This window comes from Neofelis nebulosa, chromosome X (assembly GCF_028018385.1).
Source record: "Neofelis nebulosa isolate mNeoNeb1 chromosome X, mNeoNeb1.pri, whole genome shotgun sequence".
Lineage (NCBI taxonomy): Eukaryota > Metazoa > Chordata > Mammalia > Carnivora > Felidae > Neofelis > Neofelis nebulosa.
The window spans coordinates 88,321,056-88,341,792 of NC_080800.1; the positions used below are offsets into that span (position 1 = coordinate 88,321,056).

General features: G+C 40.1%; 1 protein-coding gene across 5 annotated transcripts in view; it reads left to right on the top strand.

Annotated features, from left to right (window-relative positions):
- MID2 (midline 2) overlaps nt 1–20,525 on the top strand; it is a 102,624-nt gene extending 82,099 nt beyond the window's left edge. For 4 of the 5 annotated variants that reach the window (XM_058714603.1, XM_058714605.1, XM_058714600.1 and 1 more), the window contains exons 6-10: nt 4,220–4,347; nt 5,454–5,687; nt 13,266–13,427; nt 14,852–15,059; nt 15,686–20,525. In XM_058714603.1, the coding sequence (XP_058570586.1) occupies nt 4,220–4,347; nt 5,454–5,687; nt 13,266–13,427; nt 14,852–15,059; nt 15,686–16,088 (1,135 nt within the window). In that variant the 3' untranslated portion in view covers nt 16,089–20,525. The remainder of the gene's footprint in view (nt 1–4,219; nt 4,348–5,453; nt 5,688–13,265; nt 13,428–14,851; nt 15,060–15,685) is intronic. The other variant, XM_058714602.1, reaches the window with a different exon arrangement.
- The last annotated feature ends 212 nt before the right edge of the window (nt 20,526–20,737 follow it).

Genomic DNA, 20,737 nt, shown 5'->3' on the forward strand with positions numbered 1-20,737 from the left:
TCCAAGTGCCTTTTCTCTATTAGTTTGTTTCACTTTCTGACTTTCCCTAAATGTCTGATAATCTTTTGCCTTCCTGGTTGAATTTAAGCACTAGAAGATGATTAGAAGATCCGAGGGGATGGGAACAGTCTGTTGCTTGGTGAATTTCACTCTAGAATAATAAGGTGGCATGCCAGATTTTGACTGAGGGGACCCAAGTGTTAGGTCTGTAGGTGTTTTGTCTTCAGTGGGTCAGTTTTCCCTGGAAGTAATCCACCAATCTCCTGCTTCTGGTGGGAGATGAGGGAGGGGCCTAACTAAGCCTGGCTGCTACCATTCTAGGAGCCAAGCAGGGAAAGGTTGCTAGGGGTTTTAAGACTGCTTTTAGTACAGCGGAAAGTAAACCTCACATTTCCTGCCAGGATGAGGGAGGAGTAGTCTCTGATTCAGTGGATCCAGGGTCTAGCTGATCTTCATACAAACTTCCAACTGTCTGTGGCACAACATCAGCTTGCTGTTGTTGGCTTCCTGACCCAGCTTTCTCTGGTCTGTTGTTGGGTACCACTCATCCATCCTTTTCTAGCTTCCCAACATTTGTTGACAGTCTTTTACTTGCTGGCATGTCTTTTTCCATTCTTGTTGTTTTTGTGGGTTTATGACATTTTATTCTTTGACTGTCATCTCAGTGGTATTTCATGAGAGCCGAGATGAACATAAATTTAAACCACTGTATTTAATCATCCTCGCTCACCCTTCAATTCTCCGAAATATCTTCGGCCATTACCACACTATTGTAAGTGTTCTTTTCCAGGTCACCAAATGAATACCTTGCTGCTAAATATAATAGACATTCCTTTGTCTTCCCATACTGTTTCATCTTACTTAATCACGCAGTAGCACTTGTCCCTACTGATGATTTTTACTTAAATTTCTCTGCCCTTAGCTTCCATAAATACTCCTGGTTTCCTCCCTACCTATGTGGTTTCTTTTGCCTTTGTGAGCAGATCTCCTTTGACCTATTCCTTTAATGCTAGTGTTCTTTATGATTCTTGTTTTAGGCCATTCTCTTCTCTCTTGAGAATTATCTGCCCAGCCTAAATATCTTCATCGATGGTTTCTCATAGGGTCTGAAATTCTTCCTCACCAATAATAATTGTAATATATTAAGGACCAAGATTTCAGTTAAAGTCAAATTTTAGCTGGGAGAGTATTCCTTCTCCCTTACAAATGACACTTATTATATTGTCCTTAATGGAGGTCAGAGCCTTGAGAGACAGGTAATGTTGTTTTGCTTAAAGTATTAAACATAGAAACACAAACAGACACACACTTACATATACCCCAATGCCATTTTTACTCACCCTTCCAGCCACTGTTAATATTTGGGAGTATAGTATCCCAATATTTATATTTAATATCTATTTCACAAACATAAGGTCATGTTGTATATACTTCATTATACCCTACATTTGAAACTTAACAATATATCATGAACTTGTCCCTGTCATTGGATTGATTTATTTTCTTATTTATTTATTTATTCATTTATTTTGAGAGAGAGCATGCAAGTGAGGGAAAGGGCAGAGAGAGAGGGAGAGAGAGAATCCCAAGCAGGCTCTGCACCATCAGCGTGAAGCCCGATGCCAGGCTCAAACTCACAAACTGTGAGATCGTGACCTGAGCCGAAGTCAGACGCTCAACTGAGGCAGCCAGGTGTCCCCTTGTCATTGGATAGTATCATATAACCTGATTTTCAGTGACCTCATAGTATTTCATCTTTTGATGTGTAACACATTACTTAGTTCAGTCCCCATGGTTAGACAATTAGGTTACATATAGTGTATTGCGTGCCCTTAAACAGTTGTATCTTTGCATACACCTCAATTATTTCCTTAGTAAAAACTTTATGAAGTAAAACTGTGGTGTCAGAGAATATTTGCATTTTAAACTATTTGGGTATTTAATGCTAAATTGATCTTCAAAATTTGTTGTCAATTTCAGTCCTGGTAAAATATGGAGGCATTACCTAATATAGGCATAAAAAGCTCCTATATTGTCATTAGTTATAATCTTAAATGCTATCTCATTTTATCTTACATTTATTTGATTCCTCAAGTAGTTGGGCTCTTAAATATATTTGTTGGCTACTTATTTTCATGTTGTATGAATTGATTTTCTGTTTTATTTGTCTATACTCTTGTCACTACTTTCCTTTCTGATCACCTTAAAATCTGCTCTGCCTCCAATTTTGACCCCTTCCAGTCCATTACTGCAGCCAGAGTACTCTACCTGAAACATACATTTGAGCATCACTCTGCCTAAAAAGGCTTCAGTGGCCCACATTGCTCTCCGGGTAAAGTGTAAAGTTTGTAACATGACCTACAAGGCTCTGCGTGACTTTGCTAATTCTCCAGCCTTCGGGCAAGAGAGAACACACACACATCCATGTAGTCTTGCTTACCTAACTCCTACTCATCGTAGGTCATTGCTTACCATAAACTTCCTCTGGGGACAGTTCCCTTAGTGCCCAAGTCCTTGTCAGGTGGATCTTGTGTATGTTACACTCCCTTTGTAGCAGCACTTCTATTGCCTATTTAATGTCTTTCTCCTCCATGAACTTTGAACTTTGTGAAGGCAAGGACCACAGCTTTGTATCTCCAGTGCCTAGCACAGTGCCTGGAACATTAGTTGTGCTCAGTAAGTATTGCATGGATGGATGGATGGATGGATGGATGGATGGATGGAAGAAAGAAGATTGGGGAGGTCAGGAATAAATTTCATGAGCCAATTTTCTACCTTAACTCTTGCCTTAAAGAGGTTGTTTTCTTCTTACTCATCAAATTCTGGAAGAATAGCCTAAAGAGTGAGACTTTAAGATTATACTGGGTTAGCCTTTCATTTGTTTATGCTGGCCTGCAGTTTATTCCTAAAACATCTATTTCGCAAACAACCAAGAGCTATTGTTGGCAGAAGTATAGCAAGGTACACATGCATGAGGATATATATTTGTTTAACTCCTCAACCCCTTACAACTAATTCATCATAAAAGTTTCCTCTCTGGTCTTTTTACATCCAGTGCCTCTTCCCTTCATTCTACCTGCGTATTGTTGCCAAGTTCATGTTTCTTTCCATTGTGTCATTTGCATGCTCAAGAATCTTCATTGGCTCCAATTCAGAAGGTCTGTCACAGAGCCTCAACATGTATGTTTTGGTCAAAACTCCCCCAAGATAATTCTGATGTGTAATCATGGTTAAGAATTGCTGAAGCACATAAAAATTTACCTTAATTTAAAAAAAAAATGGTCTAAATTGGTTCAGGGTATAGAGTTTAGAATCTGATGAACATGGATTAAGTTATATTTCATTTTTCCTGACTTTTCCTGGTTGTGTGACCTTGGGCAAGTTACTTAACCTTTCTATGTGTCATTTCTTACTTAAACTACATGTCCTTTTCATGTACAAAATGGAAATAACATTTACTACACAGGATTATAGTAAGAAGTAAATTAACCAATGTATGTAAAGTACATGCATGGTCTCTTCTACCTACTAAATGCTCAATAAATGTTAGAAGCTGTGTTGCTGTTAGTCATTCCACTATTCGCTCAACAATTATTTATTTGCTATGTGTCCAATACTCTGTTATGAACTGTGGAAGATATAAGAGGTACAAAATACCTGCTCTTGAGATGCATCAAACTAGCTGGGGAGTTAAAGCTAGCATAGCATTATATAATAATAATAAATAATAATAAAATTAAACATAGATGTTATAAAAGATCAAATAATGTACAGTATTTAAGTGAAGGCTGTAATTCAGCCCCAGCATGCTGGCTTGTTGATTAGCATAAAAAAATAAAAAAATAGAGGGGGAGGAAAAAAAAAATCTCTCAAACTACTCTTACCAAGCCTTCAGAGGTCTAGTTTTGATGCTGCCTGCCAGATAGAAAATGATGCAGAGGGGGAAAAATCCTGTATTTACTTCTCAAAATTAAGACAGGATGGGGGAGTGTGTTTGAGGGGTGAACATATGTGAATAAATATGGTATAACCCTTAATTGGTTCCTGATGATTAAAATGTAAATGGTTCCCACTGGAAAAGCATAGATACGATATTTTTCACTTAATGAATCAAGCCCTACTAGTCCTTTATTTTCTTCTTGTTCAACCAGAAATCAAACATTGGATAAAGGTTGCACACCTATTTTGATGTATATTGATGTACTTTTCTCTTTTCCAGGGTCGCTATGGCAACAGCATCTTCTCAAGTTCTGATTCCAGACATCAATTTTAACGATGCCTTTGAAAACTTTGCTTTAGATTTTTCCAGAGAAAAGAAACTGCTGGAGGGGCTAGATTATTTAACAGGTGTGAAAATACTGTGGTTTCGTTCCTGTTTAAATGCCTTTCTTTTGGTGTTCTCTTACTTTAAGATAATCAGAAAAGAGCAATATTTATAATGACAATGCTTTTATAAACTTTAGGACAATTCATGTATCTTTTTAGATAGAATAAACTTTAGTTCACGTAACAGAAAAGGAGATGATGTGTGAAATATTTCTGGGGGCAGATGGGTATACCATTATACTTAGAGGTAAAGAAAAAACAAGACGTTGCTGATGGATTTCTCCTTACGAGCCTATCAGTAATATATTGTTGCTTGTTATTGAGGGAGTTAGAACTCAAGTGGCAATTATGGAATATTAAAGAATCTCCTGCATAGCGATAGGTACCATTCAAATGGTTTTAAGGAAATTTAGAAACTAGCAGATTAGGAAGAAAAATGTAAGAAATATCTGGCTTGCACACAATTCTAGGAAATGAGGGGTGCATCCAGCCTATGAAAAATGTTGGATACCTTCAGGATTAACGAATGACCATTTCATGAAAAAAATATACACATAAAATAGCCTTGCATTTGTCATTATTTTGGCTAATATATTAAAGTAACTGTCATTTACTGAACATCTCCTTTATGCCAGACACTGTATATTAATTTTATATTATAAATATGTACAACCAATCTATGAGGTAATTATCATCCCTTATTTTACAGATGAAGCAACTCATATTAATTTGCACTTGGCTATACTGCCAACAGTCTATAATAAAACTTATTTGAAAATAAAAAGCAATAGGCCAAAGGTCATGCAGTAAGAAAACCATTTGACCACTTTGCTCTAATATCTACATATGTGTTGGTACAGGCAGAGTAGACATCCGGGCAATCAGTTCAATACCTTAGGCTTATATCTTTGCCTAAAATGTCTCTGTCACTGAAGCAAAAGTGGTTTGGGGAAATTTGAAGTCTTACCACTTGGCTTCAGGTTGTTCAGGATATGCTATCTAAAGCTTCTTATTAAGACAGTCTCCTCTCTATGAGGTGTAGAGTTGGGCAGTGAGGGTAACAATTGTTAAACTTGCAGAACGGAGAGTGTGCTTTCCTTTACCTTCTTTTCCACCTTTCCTTACAGCCCCAAACCCACCATCTATCCGAGAGGAACTCTGTACTGCCTCCCATGACACCATTACAGTCCACTGGATCTCGGATGATGAGTTCAGCATCAGCTCCTATGAGCTTCAGTACACCATATTCACTGGCCAGGCTAACTTCATCAGTAAGTCATGGTGTAGTTGGGGCCTGTGGCCAGAGATAAGGAAATGTAAGGAAGCAGTAAGCTGCTCAAGATTGGCCGGGGCGCCACGAGGCAAGTGTTTGTAAGACATGTTAGGTTGTTTAGCACAGTGTTTCGTAGACAGTGCAAACTCCCCCAGTGCATTGCAAAGACCTTATTGATGGGTGACAAGCAAGTTGTGTATTTCCTTGCTGGGCAGTCACTGGGGCCACTCCCATTTGTTTATGTAATCCTTAAGCCTTTCCTCAGTTACTCCATGTCACTCCACTCTCCCCGAGTCAGAACACAGCTCAGAATTCATTCCTGGGTAGCTAAGCCACCATCATTGCTGATCCTCTGTGTGTGAACATCTCTTTCCTTGACTCTTCTTCCACTTCATTATCATGGTAAAATATGCTATGTTCAAAGACTACTACTTCCTTTAACGCACCTATTTGTATGCGACTATAGCAACAAGCCTCCTGCCTCTGTCACTGTACCCCTTGTCCCTTTCCTCCAAGAATTACACCAAATACAAAAATGTGTCAGCAGGCCACAAGATGAAAGATGGTCAAAAAGCAGTCATTGGGCTCCCATTCTATGGTTTCTCCTCCTGATGAATTGGAGCAAGACACGGCAGAGTAGAAACCTGACGCATGGATTGCCAGACTGGAGGGGGCCAGCTGCAAGTTCCCCTCCATGTGCTGGGGAGAACTGGAAAGCAGAATTAAAACTGGATTCCAGGCTGGAGCGGATTCCCACCCTAAGGTTGCATCCACACAGCTGCAAATTAGTATTTCCTTTGACCTCTGTGCTTGTGCTTCTGTGTCTGACTTCACAGGGAGAGGAGTTTTTCCAATGAAACCCTCCCAATAGGCTTCCCTTTTTGGTTGTGTGACAATTCTGGGGCACATGCTGGGGTGGGGAGATGAGAACACATTGGGGGTCAAATTTCTAAAAACACTTGCCTCGTGCAGCTCCAACCTCAGCCACTTGGCCTGGGTAGCTGTATTCCTAGGTATTTTTTCCAGGTGGTGGAGTCACAAACTCTAAGGCCTCCCTGACATGCTTTTCTGCACTTGTCTCTACTGCTCTGGAATGGCTTACAGACAGCAACTGTGCTCCTCCTTCCTGAGATGGGGAGAGTGGTGGTCTCCTGGGAGTTGAGAAATAAGTCCAAGAAGTGACAAAGATCCAAAGGCTGTCCTCCCTATTTTCAAAGATATATCGTCCTCCATGAAGAAGAGCTTAACGGATAATTCTTAATAACAATAGGATCATAGCACCTTAGAATTGGAAGGAAACTTAGATGTCATTTAATCTAATCTTCCATTTTACCAGTCACCCAGTAGATGATTATCCTGTCTCTACTCGAACATTTCCGGTGATGAGTAGCTCACTTCTAACAAAATAACTCATTCAGTTGTTGTGCAGCTATGAATAATTGTCAGTGCGTCCCTAGAAAAGGCCCAACTCTCCCACTTAGTAACTAATAATGACAATGATAATGTGTAGGTGCATTATGCTTTGTCATTTACAAACACTCCCACTTAGTCCTCATGAGTTCTTCCTTAGCCATATGAAAGAGTTGATATTAATTCTGTTTTGTAGATGAAGAAGCTGAGGTTCAAGATAAATGAGTTGCCCAAGGTCACAGAGCTACAAACTGATGGAGTCAAGATTTGAACCCAAGCCTGTCAGACTTTAATCTTAATGTTTTCTTGAATTAAACCCACAGCTACCAATTTGTCCTAGTCTTGCCCTTTTATGCCTCACTAGTAAACCTAATCCATCTCTCACATGACAGTTCTTCAGACCATTTTACATAGCTCTCATATATGTCCCTTCTAAATTTTCTCTTTTCCAGGCTTAAATATCCTCAGGTCTTTGAATCGCTCCTCATGTGACCTGGTTTCAGACCCTTTACCATCATGGTATCCTTTTTAGGAATACATCCATGTTTGTCAGAGTGTTTTATACAACATACTGTCAAAAAAGTGAAAACAGTACTCCAGAAGTGGTCTGACCACCACGGAGGATAGCTGGATTATTTGTCTTATACATTAGCTGATGACCCCCACCCCAAACCTTTTTATTCCAGTAGTCACATTGCCTGTGTTGACTCCTGAGCATGTAGTCAGCTGAAATCTCTAGGTATTTCAAAATCTTGTTCCTATACAGTTGATTGTCTAAACTGAAATACAACACCTTGAGTACATCCCTATTACGTTTTGTCTGGTTAGCTGTGACTCCACATTCGAACCTGCCAAAATCCTTTTAAATCCAGTTTCTGCCTTCCCAGCCTGCCTTCTATGTCTTCTTCCAATCATAAATAGAAAAATGGGATAGGGCAGGGACAAGTGCAGAGCCCTGAGCAAAATTTTGTCTGGCAATGGGCAGATAAGATGAAACAATTTTACTGGGAATACATACTCAGGAAGATTCAAGGTCTCGGTCCTATCTGTTGGTCTGGCCTGCCCCTGTTCTGCTGCTGTTGATTGAACTTGGACTCTGAGAGATGCTTTCCCCTTGAGGTTTTTCCACATTTTCTCTTTTCTTAGACCACTTTATTTACATGTAGTCAACATACAAAAAAGTTGTCCATCAACAGATCAATGGATAAAGAAAATGTGATATATCCATACAATAAAATGTAATTCAGCCTTAAAAAAGAAGGAGATTCTGCCATGTGTGACAACATGCATGAACCCGGAGGGCATTGTGCTAAGTGAAATAAGCCAGACACAGAAGGACAAATACTACATGATACCATTTATATGAGGAATCTTAAAATAGTCCAACTCCACATTTTCTTTAACCAGAAATGTCTTCCTTGTTGGTTAGTATTTTGTCTGGAGAAATAGTCCCCTTATTTTTTTTTCAGCTTTCTCCCTTCATTTCTAACTATCTCCCCACCTCACCTAAGATTTGGGATGGTCACAAGCCAATGATGTTTCAGATGATGCTGTTAGCTGAATTCAAACAGATGTTTAGCTGACTGTATTCCCCATTACTGTATATCTTTTCTCCTTTTCAGTTTCATGATTTGCATTATGAAAGCACTGGCTATACTCTGTCTGGCCAGGCAGTCTGTAACAAACTGCCACAAAGATAAAACTTCTATTTCCTCTCCTTTTCATTTCCATGCAAATGTTCTCCACTACACATTTACACTTGGCTTCATGGATTTCCATATTGTGGTCTTTCCATTTGGAACAAGGTGTATATTTCCATTACCATAATTCAGTCATAAACCCCATCTCACCAAGTCTCGGTAATACCCAGAGAATCCTATATTTACCTTTTTAAAATGTAGAACTGGTTTTGAAATTGCAGAAAAGTTGTAAGAGTAGCACAAAGAATGCCTGTAAACTCTTTACCCAGATTCATCCACTTGTCAACATCCACTTGTCAACATGTTATTTCATTTCCTTTATCATTTGCTAGCATTCCCTATCTCTCTCTATTTATTTCTGAACCATTTGAGAGTAAATTGCATACATCATGACCTTTTACCCCTAAATTCTTCAGTGTAGGTTTTGTAAGAATAGGGAAACTCTTACCTAACCACAGTACAGTTATCAACTTTAAGAGATTTGATACAGTACTTTTCCTGATCCACTATTCATATTCCAATTTTGATAGTTGACCCAATAATATCCTTTATAATGTGAAGGACCCAATATTGTCCTTTAGAGTCAAGGATCAGGTATTGCATTTAATGTCATATCTGTAGCCTCCTTTATTTTTTTTAATTTTATTAAAATTTTTTTAAAGTTTATTTTTGAGACAGAGAGACAGAGCATGATTTGGGGAGGGGCAGAGAGAGAGGGAGACACAGGATCCGAAGCAGGCTCCAGGCTCTGAGCTGTCAGCACGGAGCCTGATGCAGGATTCTAACTCACAAACCATGAGACCATGACCTGAGCCGAAGTCAGACATTTAACTGACTGAGCCACCCAGGCTCCCCTAAATTTTATTTTTAAGTAATCTGTACACCCAACGTGGGGCTCAAACTCACAACCCTGAGACTTAGTCACACACTCCACCATTTGAGCCAGCCAGGCACCCCTCTGTAGCCTCCTTTAATCTGGAACACTTAGTTTGTCAGTCTTTCTCTGTCTTTAACGACATTGACAGATTTTTTTTAATGTCCTTTTATTTCTTTATTATACTATCCCTTATTTTGGGTTTCTCTGAAGTTTCCTCATGATTTATATTCAGACTATGAATTCATTGCTGGAATACCACATGGGACGGGTGTCCTCCTTAGGACATCACATCTCAAGGCACATCATGTCCACTCGCCCTTCGTTGGTGATGCTAATTTTGTTCAGCAAGTCAAAGGTGTTGCCTGATTTCTTCATCCTGTAGTTACTGCTTTTCCTTTTGCAACTAATGAGCAATCTGTGTGGTGATAACTTTGAAATAAGGAAACTGTCTTGCTTCCTCATCAAACCTATCTCACCCCCACTCCTGTTTTAGCACCAATCAAAACTCCTTGCCTGGTCCAGTCTTTGCTCTGATGATTACAAAATTATAATTTTCCAAAGGAGGATCCCCTCCCAGTTTTACAAGTTGGCCTTCTACATTCTACTGTAAGACAAAGCCCCACCCTCTATTTATCTACTTATCAGTATGGCCTCATGAATTCTCTTTTCAATGGTTTATAATTCTTCACTGCCCTTGCTTATTTGGATGCTCAGGTTGTCCAGGTTTAGCCAGTAAGACTTTGAAGCTTATTCCTGGGTTATTATATTCTGCCATAATTTTCTTGAATACTTCTTTACTTTTTAGCATAACAAAAGATTCTAAGGTCGTATTCACCTTATCCTGCCCCAGCCTTGAAATCAGCCACTTCTCTAAGGAACCTTGGTTCCTTTTAATTGGAGAATGTTATTATAGAATAAGATCTGGATAATAGAAATACACACATATGCCCATGCACATATGCATGTGCACACACATAATGTACATACGCATGTACTTAACATATGTGCACATATGGATGCCCTTATACACGCACATATATAGAAATCATGATTTCATACCAATGCCTCCAATTCCACACATTCTTTGTTGCCTTCCCCCATTTGATATTTGTATATTCCTACTTCCACAATGAGAACCTTGGCTCCCAACAACATCAACACGTGTACTCATTTGCTTAATCCCATAATAGATCTAACAGTTCCAGAAGTGCTTTGTCCACGCCACTACAAAAACAAACAATAGTTCAGGATTTGTTTTCAGTTCTCCTCCTGCCCCCATCCTTTTGGTGTGGTTATTTTTCATTTGAAATGCATTTGGGTTCATTTGCTTCAGTTTGCCTTCAGTTTTGGTCCCTGCTCTTCCCATTCATATTGATTTAATTTTAATTTTCTGAATTTGTGAAACAGCAGTGTGTTTCCAAAAGGGAAACCGATACAAGAAAAAAGTGAATTCAAAGGAGTGTCATTCTCGGGTCACCTGGGTGGCTCAGTCGGTTGAGCATCTGACTTTGGCTCAGGGCATGATCTCACAGTCTCATGTTTTGTGAGTTCAAACCCTGTGTCAGGCTCTGTGCTGACAGCTCGGAGCCTGAAGCCTGCTTTGAGTTCTGTGTCTCCCTCTCTTTCTGCCCCTCCCCTGCTTGCACTCTGTCTGTCTCTCTCTCTCTCACAAAAGTAAACATTAAAAAAAAAAGTGTCATTTTCACCCCTATCTTTTTAATCCCCTGCCCTCCCCCCATCCCTTGTAGCTAACCAACTACAATATTTTCTGGGTTTTCCTTCCTATTGTTATTGGTGTTTTGTAAACAAGCAGATATATGTATGCTCCCTTATTTGCCCTTCTTCCTTGGAAAAAAAGTGTTGTACTATACATGCATGCTCTTTTGCAATTTGCTTTTTTCAGTTAACAGTAAACCCTGGAAATCACTCCATATCAGTTAAAAGAGTTCTTCTTCACTCTTTTTTTAAGCTTATTTAATTAATTTATTTATTTATTCATTTAGATCAGGGGAGGGGCAGAGAGAGAGAGGGAGAGAAAGAATCCCAAGCAGGCTCCATGCTGTCATCATGGAGCCCGTTGTGAGGCTCGTTCTTACAAACCGTGAGATCATGACATGAGCTGAAATTGAGTTGGAAGCTTAACTGACTGAGCCACCCAGGCACCCCACTCTTCAGTCTTTTTTCATAGCTACATAGTACTTAATTGTGGCATTTGTTTTTTGTTTTGTATTGTTAGAAGTATATCTGGAAGACCATTTATTTCCCTTTTTGTATTAAAGTCTAGTGTGCAGTTTATGATTCATATTGTGAATTGGTACATAGCTAACCAGGCCCTCAAACATGATTCCTGGCCCTTATCCTTATTGTCTTTTCCTGAGCATAACTGAGCGTCTTCACCAGTTATTCTTTTTCTAACATATGTGTTTTCCCTCCTTCATGCTTCTTTTTCTAGTTTTATTTTAGACTTTTTCAACCATCCACCAAATTAATTATAAAACCCTCATGATCATATCTCAAACCACTCATGATTACTTTTCATTTTCAACCTCACTAAATCCTTCACTAGGGCTGCATAGAAGTGACTACATTCGCTGTTCATTTTCCTTGCCCATTCCTGTCCATGCTTTGTTAGAATTGTGGTTAAAAAGCAATAAACTGATTGAAAGACAGGTAACAGAAGAGAGAAGCCTAGATAATTCACAAACCAGAATGTCAACCCCTCTTCTACCAACAGCCAAATACATGTTTTTAATTATGTGCATTTTTCTTGGTTTAAGTCAATGTTTATGGTCTAAAGAGTTTCGAAAGCAGAAACCTAGATCTCTGAGCTTGGGAGGGAAGAAGGTTCCAGGCAACAATGTGTTCCTGGACCACCCAACTTCGAATGAATATTGGAAGCAGGAAGGAGCAAAAGATGGGTAGTGCCAAGTGGGGAGATGGCAATTTTGCTTTGGTTATCATGCCATCTCCTTGGCTTCCCTATGATACCTCAGAGTCCGGTTAGATTGGGAAGTGAGGGTGAGGATGGGGAGGGTGAGATGAGCCATAAGCCCTGAAAGCTTCACTACCTTGCAGAGACCAAGGAACATTGCTGTCTACCCCATGAGTTGTGATGTAGCGGAGAGAACACTGGCCTAGGGTTAAAGAAACCAGCGTTACACTCTCAGCACCATCACCATCTTTCTGTGGCCTTGGACAAGTCACCTTCTCTCAATCTTAGCTTCTCATTTGTAAAAGGACAGAAACATGGCATGTAGGTGTCCTTTCGGCTCTGAGATTCCATGTTCCTGTGCTGTGCACAGGACTGCTCCACCATATGAGGCTAGACTCAGCTCTCAGGGGATTGGACCTTTGGCGTAAAGATCCAGAGACTCCATAAAAGTGGTGATTCAGTGATTTTTTTTTGTATAGTGGCCTTTCCTATATTATTGGGCAGAAAATTGAAGCAACCTAAACTTCACTAGTGGTGACATTCAATTGCCTGGCATAAGCCTAGCTCCATGGGAGAAACGAAACAGAAGATATTTATCTCACTCTGTATCCTGGGACTCAAAAGAAAACAAAGTGAAATTGACCTTTCTTTGGTGGTGGGGGGAGGCTTTTGATGAATTTGCAGTGTGCTTCTCATCCTATCTCTACTACCTGCCGGTTAATGTCCTTGTCTTTCCCCACCTTACAGGCCTGTATAATTCAGTGGATAGCTGGATGATTGTGCCCAACATTAAACAGAACCACTACACAGTGCATGGACTTCAGAGCGGGACACGCTACATCTTCATCGTTAAAGCCATAAACCAAGCAGGCAGCCGGAACAGTGAACCTACCCGACTAAAAACAAATAGTATGTTATGGTGTTCCCAAAAGGAGAGATCCATTTCCCCCTCCGTGCCAGGGAGTACATTTAGCCTGAGTAGGCACCCACAGCAGTGCGAGAGAGCAGAGGCACTGGGTAGAGGAGTTTACCATTTTAGTTGATGCTTTGGGCACGGGCTCCGTTGGTGCCCCTGGGGGATACGTGAGTACAAAGATATACACAAAGTATATGTAGTAGTAGCTGGTGTTTGAGGAGGATGTTAGTCAAGACTTTTTCTCTGCACCCCTTCCCATGCGTGGGGAACAGTTGTGTCAAACGGTACTAATTTGCAATGATCTGGTAGAACCCTTCTGCAGAGAAGCCATACCTCTTAGGAATGCTTCTGGATGCAGGTGACTGAAAATCCAACTAACTTAGCTTAACACATAGTATTTTTTTTTCTCTTTCTCACATAGCAAGAAGTTGGAATGTAGGCAGTTCAGGACTAGTGTGGCAGCTCGTTCTGTGATGTCGTGAAAGATCCAAACTCCTTCTCCCTTTGTGTACTGGCTTATTGTCACATGATCACAGTATGGCCATTTCAGCCTCCAGATGTCTTATTTCCTTTTAAGAGAGGAAGAGGGGGAAGGGGTTGGTACACATGATGGCTATCCCTTTTACTGGGAAAACGGGCATATTGCAGAAGTGTCTCCAAGCTTGTCTGACTTCTGTTTCCCTCTGCTTCCACCTTGTTAGCCACCCCTAGCAGCAAGAGAGGCTAGGAGCTTGAATATTTAGCTTTTTTGGCCTCTATAGTGAAAGTGGGTCACAGAGAAAAAGTAGGGAATGGGTGTTGTGTTCGCCAGCAGTGTCAGCCGCAGACCCATGTTGTATAATACAGCTCTTGCCATATCCAGCAATTGGCTCCTAGCAACTTGTTTTGTCATATGGTTATAAGGAATCCTCTGTTGCGAGTGATCCTACATGACAAATGTTTTCTCTGATTGTTGATGATGATGCAACAGTCACTCTGACAAAGTTACCTAATCATATGTTATTTACATCCCAATTATAAGAGGGTAAAAAGATTGTCATTACTGAGTTGTTTTTGTTTTTTTGTTCTGCCAGCAGCCACCTCATCAGTTCCCCTCACTTTGCCTCACCTCAAATGCTCCTTCCCCTAAAACCCACTCAAATCCCAAATCACCCACTGAAATAAAGCAGAGTAAAAAACACATTTGAGAACATGAGACCCTTTTAATTTGATAACATACGAAGTGGGGGCAGCTTATTCTTATTTTATTGAAAAGGGTGGCTTCAGGCCTACTTCCTTAATATAATCCAAATAGCACCAACTTGCACTGGCCCACGAATGGGCATGATATCAAGAATCTCCTGGTAGTGATAGCCCTGAAGGACGGAGATGGAATTCTTAAGTATTTTCTTATGCATTTTTTTTCTACTTTTTTTAGGCCAACCCTTTAAACTAGATCCCAAAATGACTCACAAGAAGTTGAAGATCTCCAATGATGGATTGCAGATGGAGAAGGATGAAAGCTCTCTGAAGAAGAGCCATACCCCAGAGAGGTTTAGTGGCACAGGGTGCTATGGGGCAGCAGGAAATATATTCATTGACAGTGGCTGCCACTACTGGGAGGTGGTCATGGGTTCCTCAACATGGTGAGTGGATCCCACTTGTAGTTGTTTTCTTCTCCTTTCTCCTGCTGTCAGGTTCCTAGGAGATTCAGTTCCATAGCACAAACGTAGTACCAGTATGTCAAGGTTAAAAAGCATGTGATGAAAACCACTCCTAGAAAAATTGGCCAGCTTTAAACAAAAAAATCATGGGAAATATACTGGGATCACAGTTGGAAATTACTACAGCATTCTAATTGCTGACTTTGTAAAGCTCTAGTGCTATCAACATTATGGATCTAAATGTAAACTATTTAGTAAAAGAAGAAGTTAAGGATACCTGCTTCTATGGGATATTCTTATATATCCCATATGGTGTCTAGCATAACTCAGATCATTTAAAAAATTTTTTTAGTGTTTATTTATTTTTGAGAGAGAGAGAGACAGAGCGTGAGCAGGGGAGGAGCAGAGAGAGAGGGAGACACAGAATCCAAAGCAGGGTCCAGGCTCTGAGCTGCCAGCACAGAGCCCGATGCGGGGCTCGAACCTACAAACTGTGAGATCATGACCTGAGCCAAAGTCAGACACTTAACCGACTGAGCCACCCAGGCGCCCCTAACTCAGATCAAATAATGAATGTTTATTTCTTTCTCCTTTCCACTGTCTCACAGGTATGCAATTGGCATTGCCTACAAATCTGCTCCCAAGAATGAATGGATTGGCAAGAATGCCTCCTCATGGGTCTTCTCTCGATGCAATAGTAACTTCATAGTGAGACATAACAACAAAGAAATGCTGGTGGATGTGCCCCCACAGTTGAAGCGTCTGGGTGTCCTTCTGGATTATGACAACAACATGCTGTCTTTCTATGACCCAGCTAACTCTCTCCATCTTCATACTTTTGATGTGACCTTCATTCTTCCAGTTTGTCCAACATTTACAATCTGGAACAAATCCCTAATGATCTTGTCTGGCTTGCCTGCCCCAGATTTTATTGATTACCCTGAGCGGCAGGAATGCAACTGTAGGCCTCAAGAATCCCCTTATGTTTCTGGGATGAAAGCTTGCCATTAAGTTTCAAGAGAGCATAGAATTCACTGGGTCTACAGTTCAGCAGTTCTTCCCCTCCTAAACCTCAGTTAGTGTCCAATATACAAGATAAAAAATAAAGTTCATCTGAAGCATCCAAAATAACTAGGTATTATAGATTTAATTTTTCTGCACTAAAGCTTGTATCTGAATTAATGTATTGAGTTTCTCTGAGCAAATTTTCCAAGTAGTCTGGGGTCAAGCCATTGGAGGAGAAATCTAGAGAATACTTCTCATCACTGGAGAATTCAAAATTCCTGGTGATTTAGGAGTGTAAATGATACTGGAAGGAATTAGGATAATTCTAAGTAAATAATGTAGAAAGATGCTCTGAATGAGGGGCTAGCCAACAGGAAAGGCATGTGTGGGGTGTCAGCCTCTCTAGTACTGGTCAATTTGGCCAAGTAGAATTTTGAAGTATCGGCTGATCACATATTATATGTAGTTTTTGATAAAAACCTACCATCAAGGATTTATTGTAAAGTAAAAACACAAATGTGTATATATAATATACATAAAATGAATAAATATGTATTATATATTCATTTTATAATTATATATACATAATAATTTTTTATTTGCTCATTTGAGTGAGAAATATACTGGAAGGGAAAAGAAATTATATCGTCCATTTTTGTCCCCTAAAGGGAACATCGAAATCAGGCAACAATTCCCCCCTCCCTCTGTTCATCCCTCCCATTCTCCTTCGTGTCACACACACATGCAATAATGACATAGATGGTGGGAAGAGCTCTAAACTGGTGTAGGAAAGATTTGGGGACAAGATTGCACAATAGCCACTAGCGCTGGGTAGAAAATTGATCCAATACAAGCACTATGTGTAGTGCAGTTTCACTGAGGCTGCCTAATGGAAGAGGGTCATCTGAATTGTTAAAAGTTCTTCACAGAATATCTCAAAGAAATATAGCTTTATTACTCTCAAGTACATATAGTTACTAGAATTAGGCTAAAAAAAGAGTTGCATAATAATGGATGTTCTTTAGGAACTTTATTTACTTAATCTGTGAGAATGGAGTGTTCTAGCTGCAACAACTATTTGCATATAAAGGCACTTGTATTTTCGGATAAAACACTTCTGAAGTGCTTCAGAATGCCTGCAAACAGTCTGTTTTCTTAAACAGGTTAAATAATCATTCCTCTTGCAATCTTGTTTACACTATCCATCTGCTTAGCCAACCCTTCATGGCAAATGCAGTTTGTCATCACTGTTGTTGAGGGGCATCAAGTTTATGGTCTGTGCTTTTGTCACTTCCACTGCGGGGATTGGGGATGTCAGAACCAGAGCTTTCTCCTTCCCAGGAGAAGAGTCTCCAGGCTTCAAGGAGTCTACTTCTTCGGAGCTGTGAAAAGACTACTTTTGTACAAAATGGTAGCTGTAACAAGCCACCAGATTGGAGCTCTGAAACAATGCCAAAACTTCTCCCTTCTTCCTTTCCACTATCTTGGTGGATGTTCATTCATTAATTCATTCAACAAACTACCACATGCTGGGTACCGCTCTGCTGCCGATATATTGATAAAACACAGTCCCTTGCTGTCAAATGCCTTACTATTCTGTAGGAGAGACAAATAATCTATATAACCCCCCTAAATAACAGCTTTGTATTGTTTTTTTCACCTAACATGGAAAGCAACACTGATGCAGGTACAGATGGCAGGCTCAAACATGGGCATCTGGTAGCAAAGTCCGCTTTTTTTGTTTTAAAAAACCGTATGTAATTTCTGCTGATTAGGAAATGAGCAACCTCAGTAAGATCCAGCAGTGCTGGGAAATAGCACTTTGGACTAAAATAATCCTAGTTCTTTGCCATTTACTAGCGGTGGGACTAGGGTAAATTACTTCGCTTCTCTGAGCCTCTGTTTCCTCTTCCGTAAAATAATACCTACCTCACAAGGCTGTTGCAAAGATTTAAAAAGATAGCACATGTAAACTGCCTAGCACAGCACCTGGCATTTAGTGAAGTGCACAAGGAATATTAACCTCCTCTTCCCAGCCCCAGCCCCATTACACTGTAGTGGTGCTTTACAATGTATGCCTTTCATCTCTAAGTTACTCTGGTCTCTCCTCTAGGGCTTATCCCCCAGTTTTTAAATGCAAGTTATTCCCCACACCCCTTCCTAAAACCTCTCACTGGCTCCCATAGCATTCAGTAGAAGGTCCCATTTACATGGGGTTTGGCTTTTCGGGTCCCTGTTGGCTTTCCTAGCTTCACCTTTTGCCATTTCCCTCCTTACAATCGTTACTCTGGACAAGGTCAATTACTCACATGGGTTGTTCTCTGGGCCTGGAATGGAGACATTATTGACAGTTTTGACAGTTTTGATGCCCAGAGTAAACAGGAATTGTTCTTAAATTAAGGGAATAGTGTGAAGATGCTATAAATGCAGAGCACTCCACCTCCGCCTGGACCAATTTCCTCTACCTGATCCTCAGTTCTCCCAAGCTATTCATTTGGTTTTTTTGTGCCCTTTAGGTTTTGGTGGCCTGGGACAAAGCTTCAACTTCCCCCACCTTATTTTTGACCTTAGCCTAGACTACTTTTCCCCACCCTGACCCCTCTCAACCAAATTAACTCGACACCCTTGCCTGGGGCATGTTCTCTTCTGAGCTTCCGTGGCACCTTTGAGTGTTCCTCCCTTCTCAGCAATAATCACACTGTATAGCAGTGTTTTTCAGTGTGGTCCTCAGACCACCTGTTAGAGCCACCTTTGGTGTTTGTTAAAACAGTTGATTCCTAGACCCCACTCCTGATCTACTTAATTAGACTATCTGGGCACATAAGTGGAATTTGACATTTTTAACAAGTTCCCAGGTGATTCTGATGCACACAAAAGTCTAATGTATAATGATCATCTTCCCTACTAGACTGTGAATACCTTGAGGGCAGGGACTGTGTCTTTTGTTGTTGTATTTTTAATACTTGGCATGGTGTGTGGAACAGAGTAGCTGCCTAATGTTTATTGAATGAATGTATGAATGAACGAATGAATTATCAAAAGTTTCCCTGTTGTAGTCTGATATCCATACTGGTGTTTGTTATTTCCTGGGCAGAAAAGCTTGGTTACTTTTCCATTTGGGCTATATTGATATTATTTTGCAAAAGCCCCGGGACTTATGCATATAAATGAGTGTTGTCTGCCTCAAAAGCCCTTTGGAAGTTAACTTGGGGAAATGTCTAGAGCATGTGGCACCATTCTTTGCAAAAACTTTTTAGTCTTTTTGAACTTCATTCTTTGAAGATGGATTTAAGTTTTGGTTATAGCCTCAAATCACTCAGAGGTTAGCCTACTGAATAATGTAGGAAATTAAACTGGGCTTGAGGTAAGCAATGAAGTTTCTGAGACAAATAATGGAAAGTGCTTTTCAAGAAACAACATGGTGGCAAAGTATTCAGTGGGGGTGTGGTGAGTCCCAGATACTTCAAGGCTTTCCTAGATAATGGCAATGCTAGGGACCATAAGAGAAGTCATTGACTACCTCTAGCTGAACCCAGTCAGACAAAGGGAATAGGACCTGTATTTAACATCTTCAAGGAAGGTGACTTCTTCAGTTTTCATTGTTGTTGCCCTACTCAACCTATTCTCCTACAATCCTTTCTGCTAGCAAATTATTCTTTCTGTCGGCAACTTATGCTTATTTCCACTTTTTATATTGTCTTACTGAAGAAAGCACAAAAATAATCAAAATAAAGTTAAACCTGTTTTGAGAATATGAAAGAAATTTTAATGCCACATTGGAGTTGTGACTACTTGTAAGTAAGGATTCCTGCATCTGTATGTGTTTTTATCATGTAATCACATTGTGTAACTTTGGATGCAGTGAAATTCAGATTTCAACAAAACCACTTATATGTTCTTTTCAGCTAAAAATACACTAGGTGAATTTTCTAAGCTTCCATGGTTTACATATTTATATATGACTGCCTGGATGGAGCAATCCATGGATGGACTTTTTGATAAGCTCAAATATTTGATACCCTTTCCTCTACAGAATGGAGAATGTGAGGCTGACAGATAAGAACCACTCCCATGCTTATTTCAATTCCTGAAGCCAATTGCAGCCTCAGAGCCATTGGCTGTATTTGGCCGTGTTATTACAGGTTGGCCAGTTGACTGCCATCAGGTCAGGTAAAACTGCCTTTTATGGTCTGGTCGGCCATCTTCAGACATATTCTCTGTTGTTGTTGTTGGCTAGAATATTTATTAGACTAATGTCGGACTATTTTTTATCAAATATTTTAACCCAGGCTTGTTTGTACTGGGAGCTCTGGACCAATAGCGTCTCTTCTAGTGACAGAAATCTGAGCATCTGCAGATTATTACACAGCCTCATCCCTCTAAAATATCCCAGCCCATCCAAAATGCTATATTATGAATTAAATAAATATATATGTATTCATGTGTTCTTGATTGTCTCTCACTGGAGTTTAAATTGGGGGGAACATTGAAATGAAGATGGCCATGGGCTACTGGAATTATCTAAATGACTTGGGGGAAATCAATTATCATATACTAGGTAGAGATTTGGGCAGAGAAGACCCAGGGTGGGGGGGTCTAGAAATTGAGATCCAGTCATGCAGACTGGTTTGAAGAGCAGGCAACAGTCAGGAAGA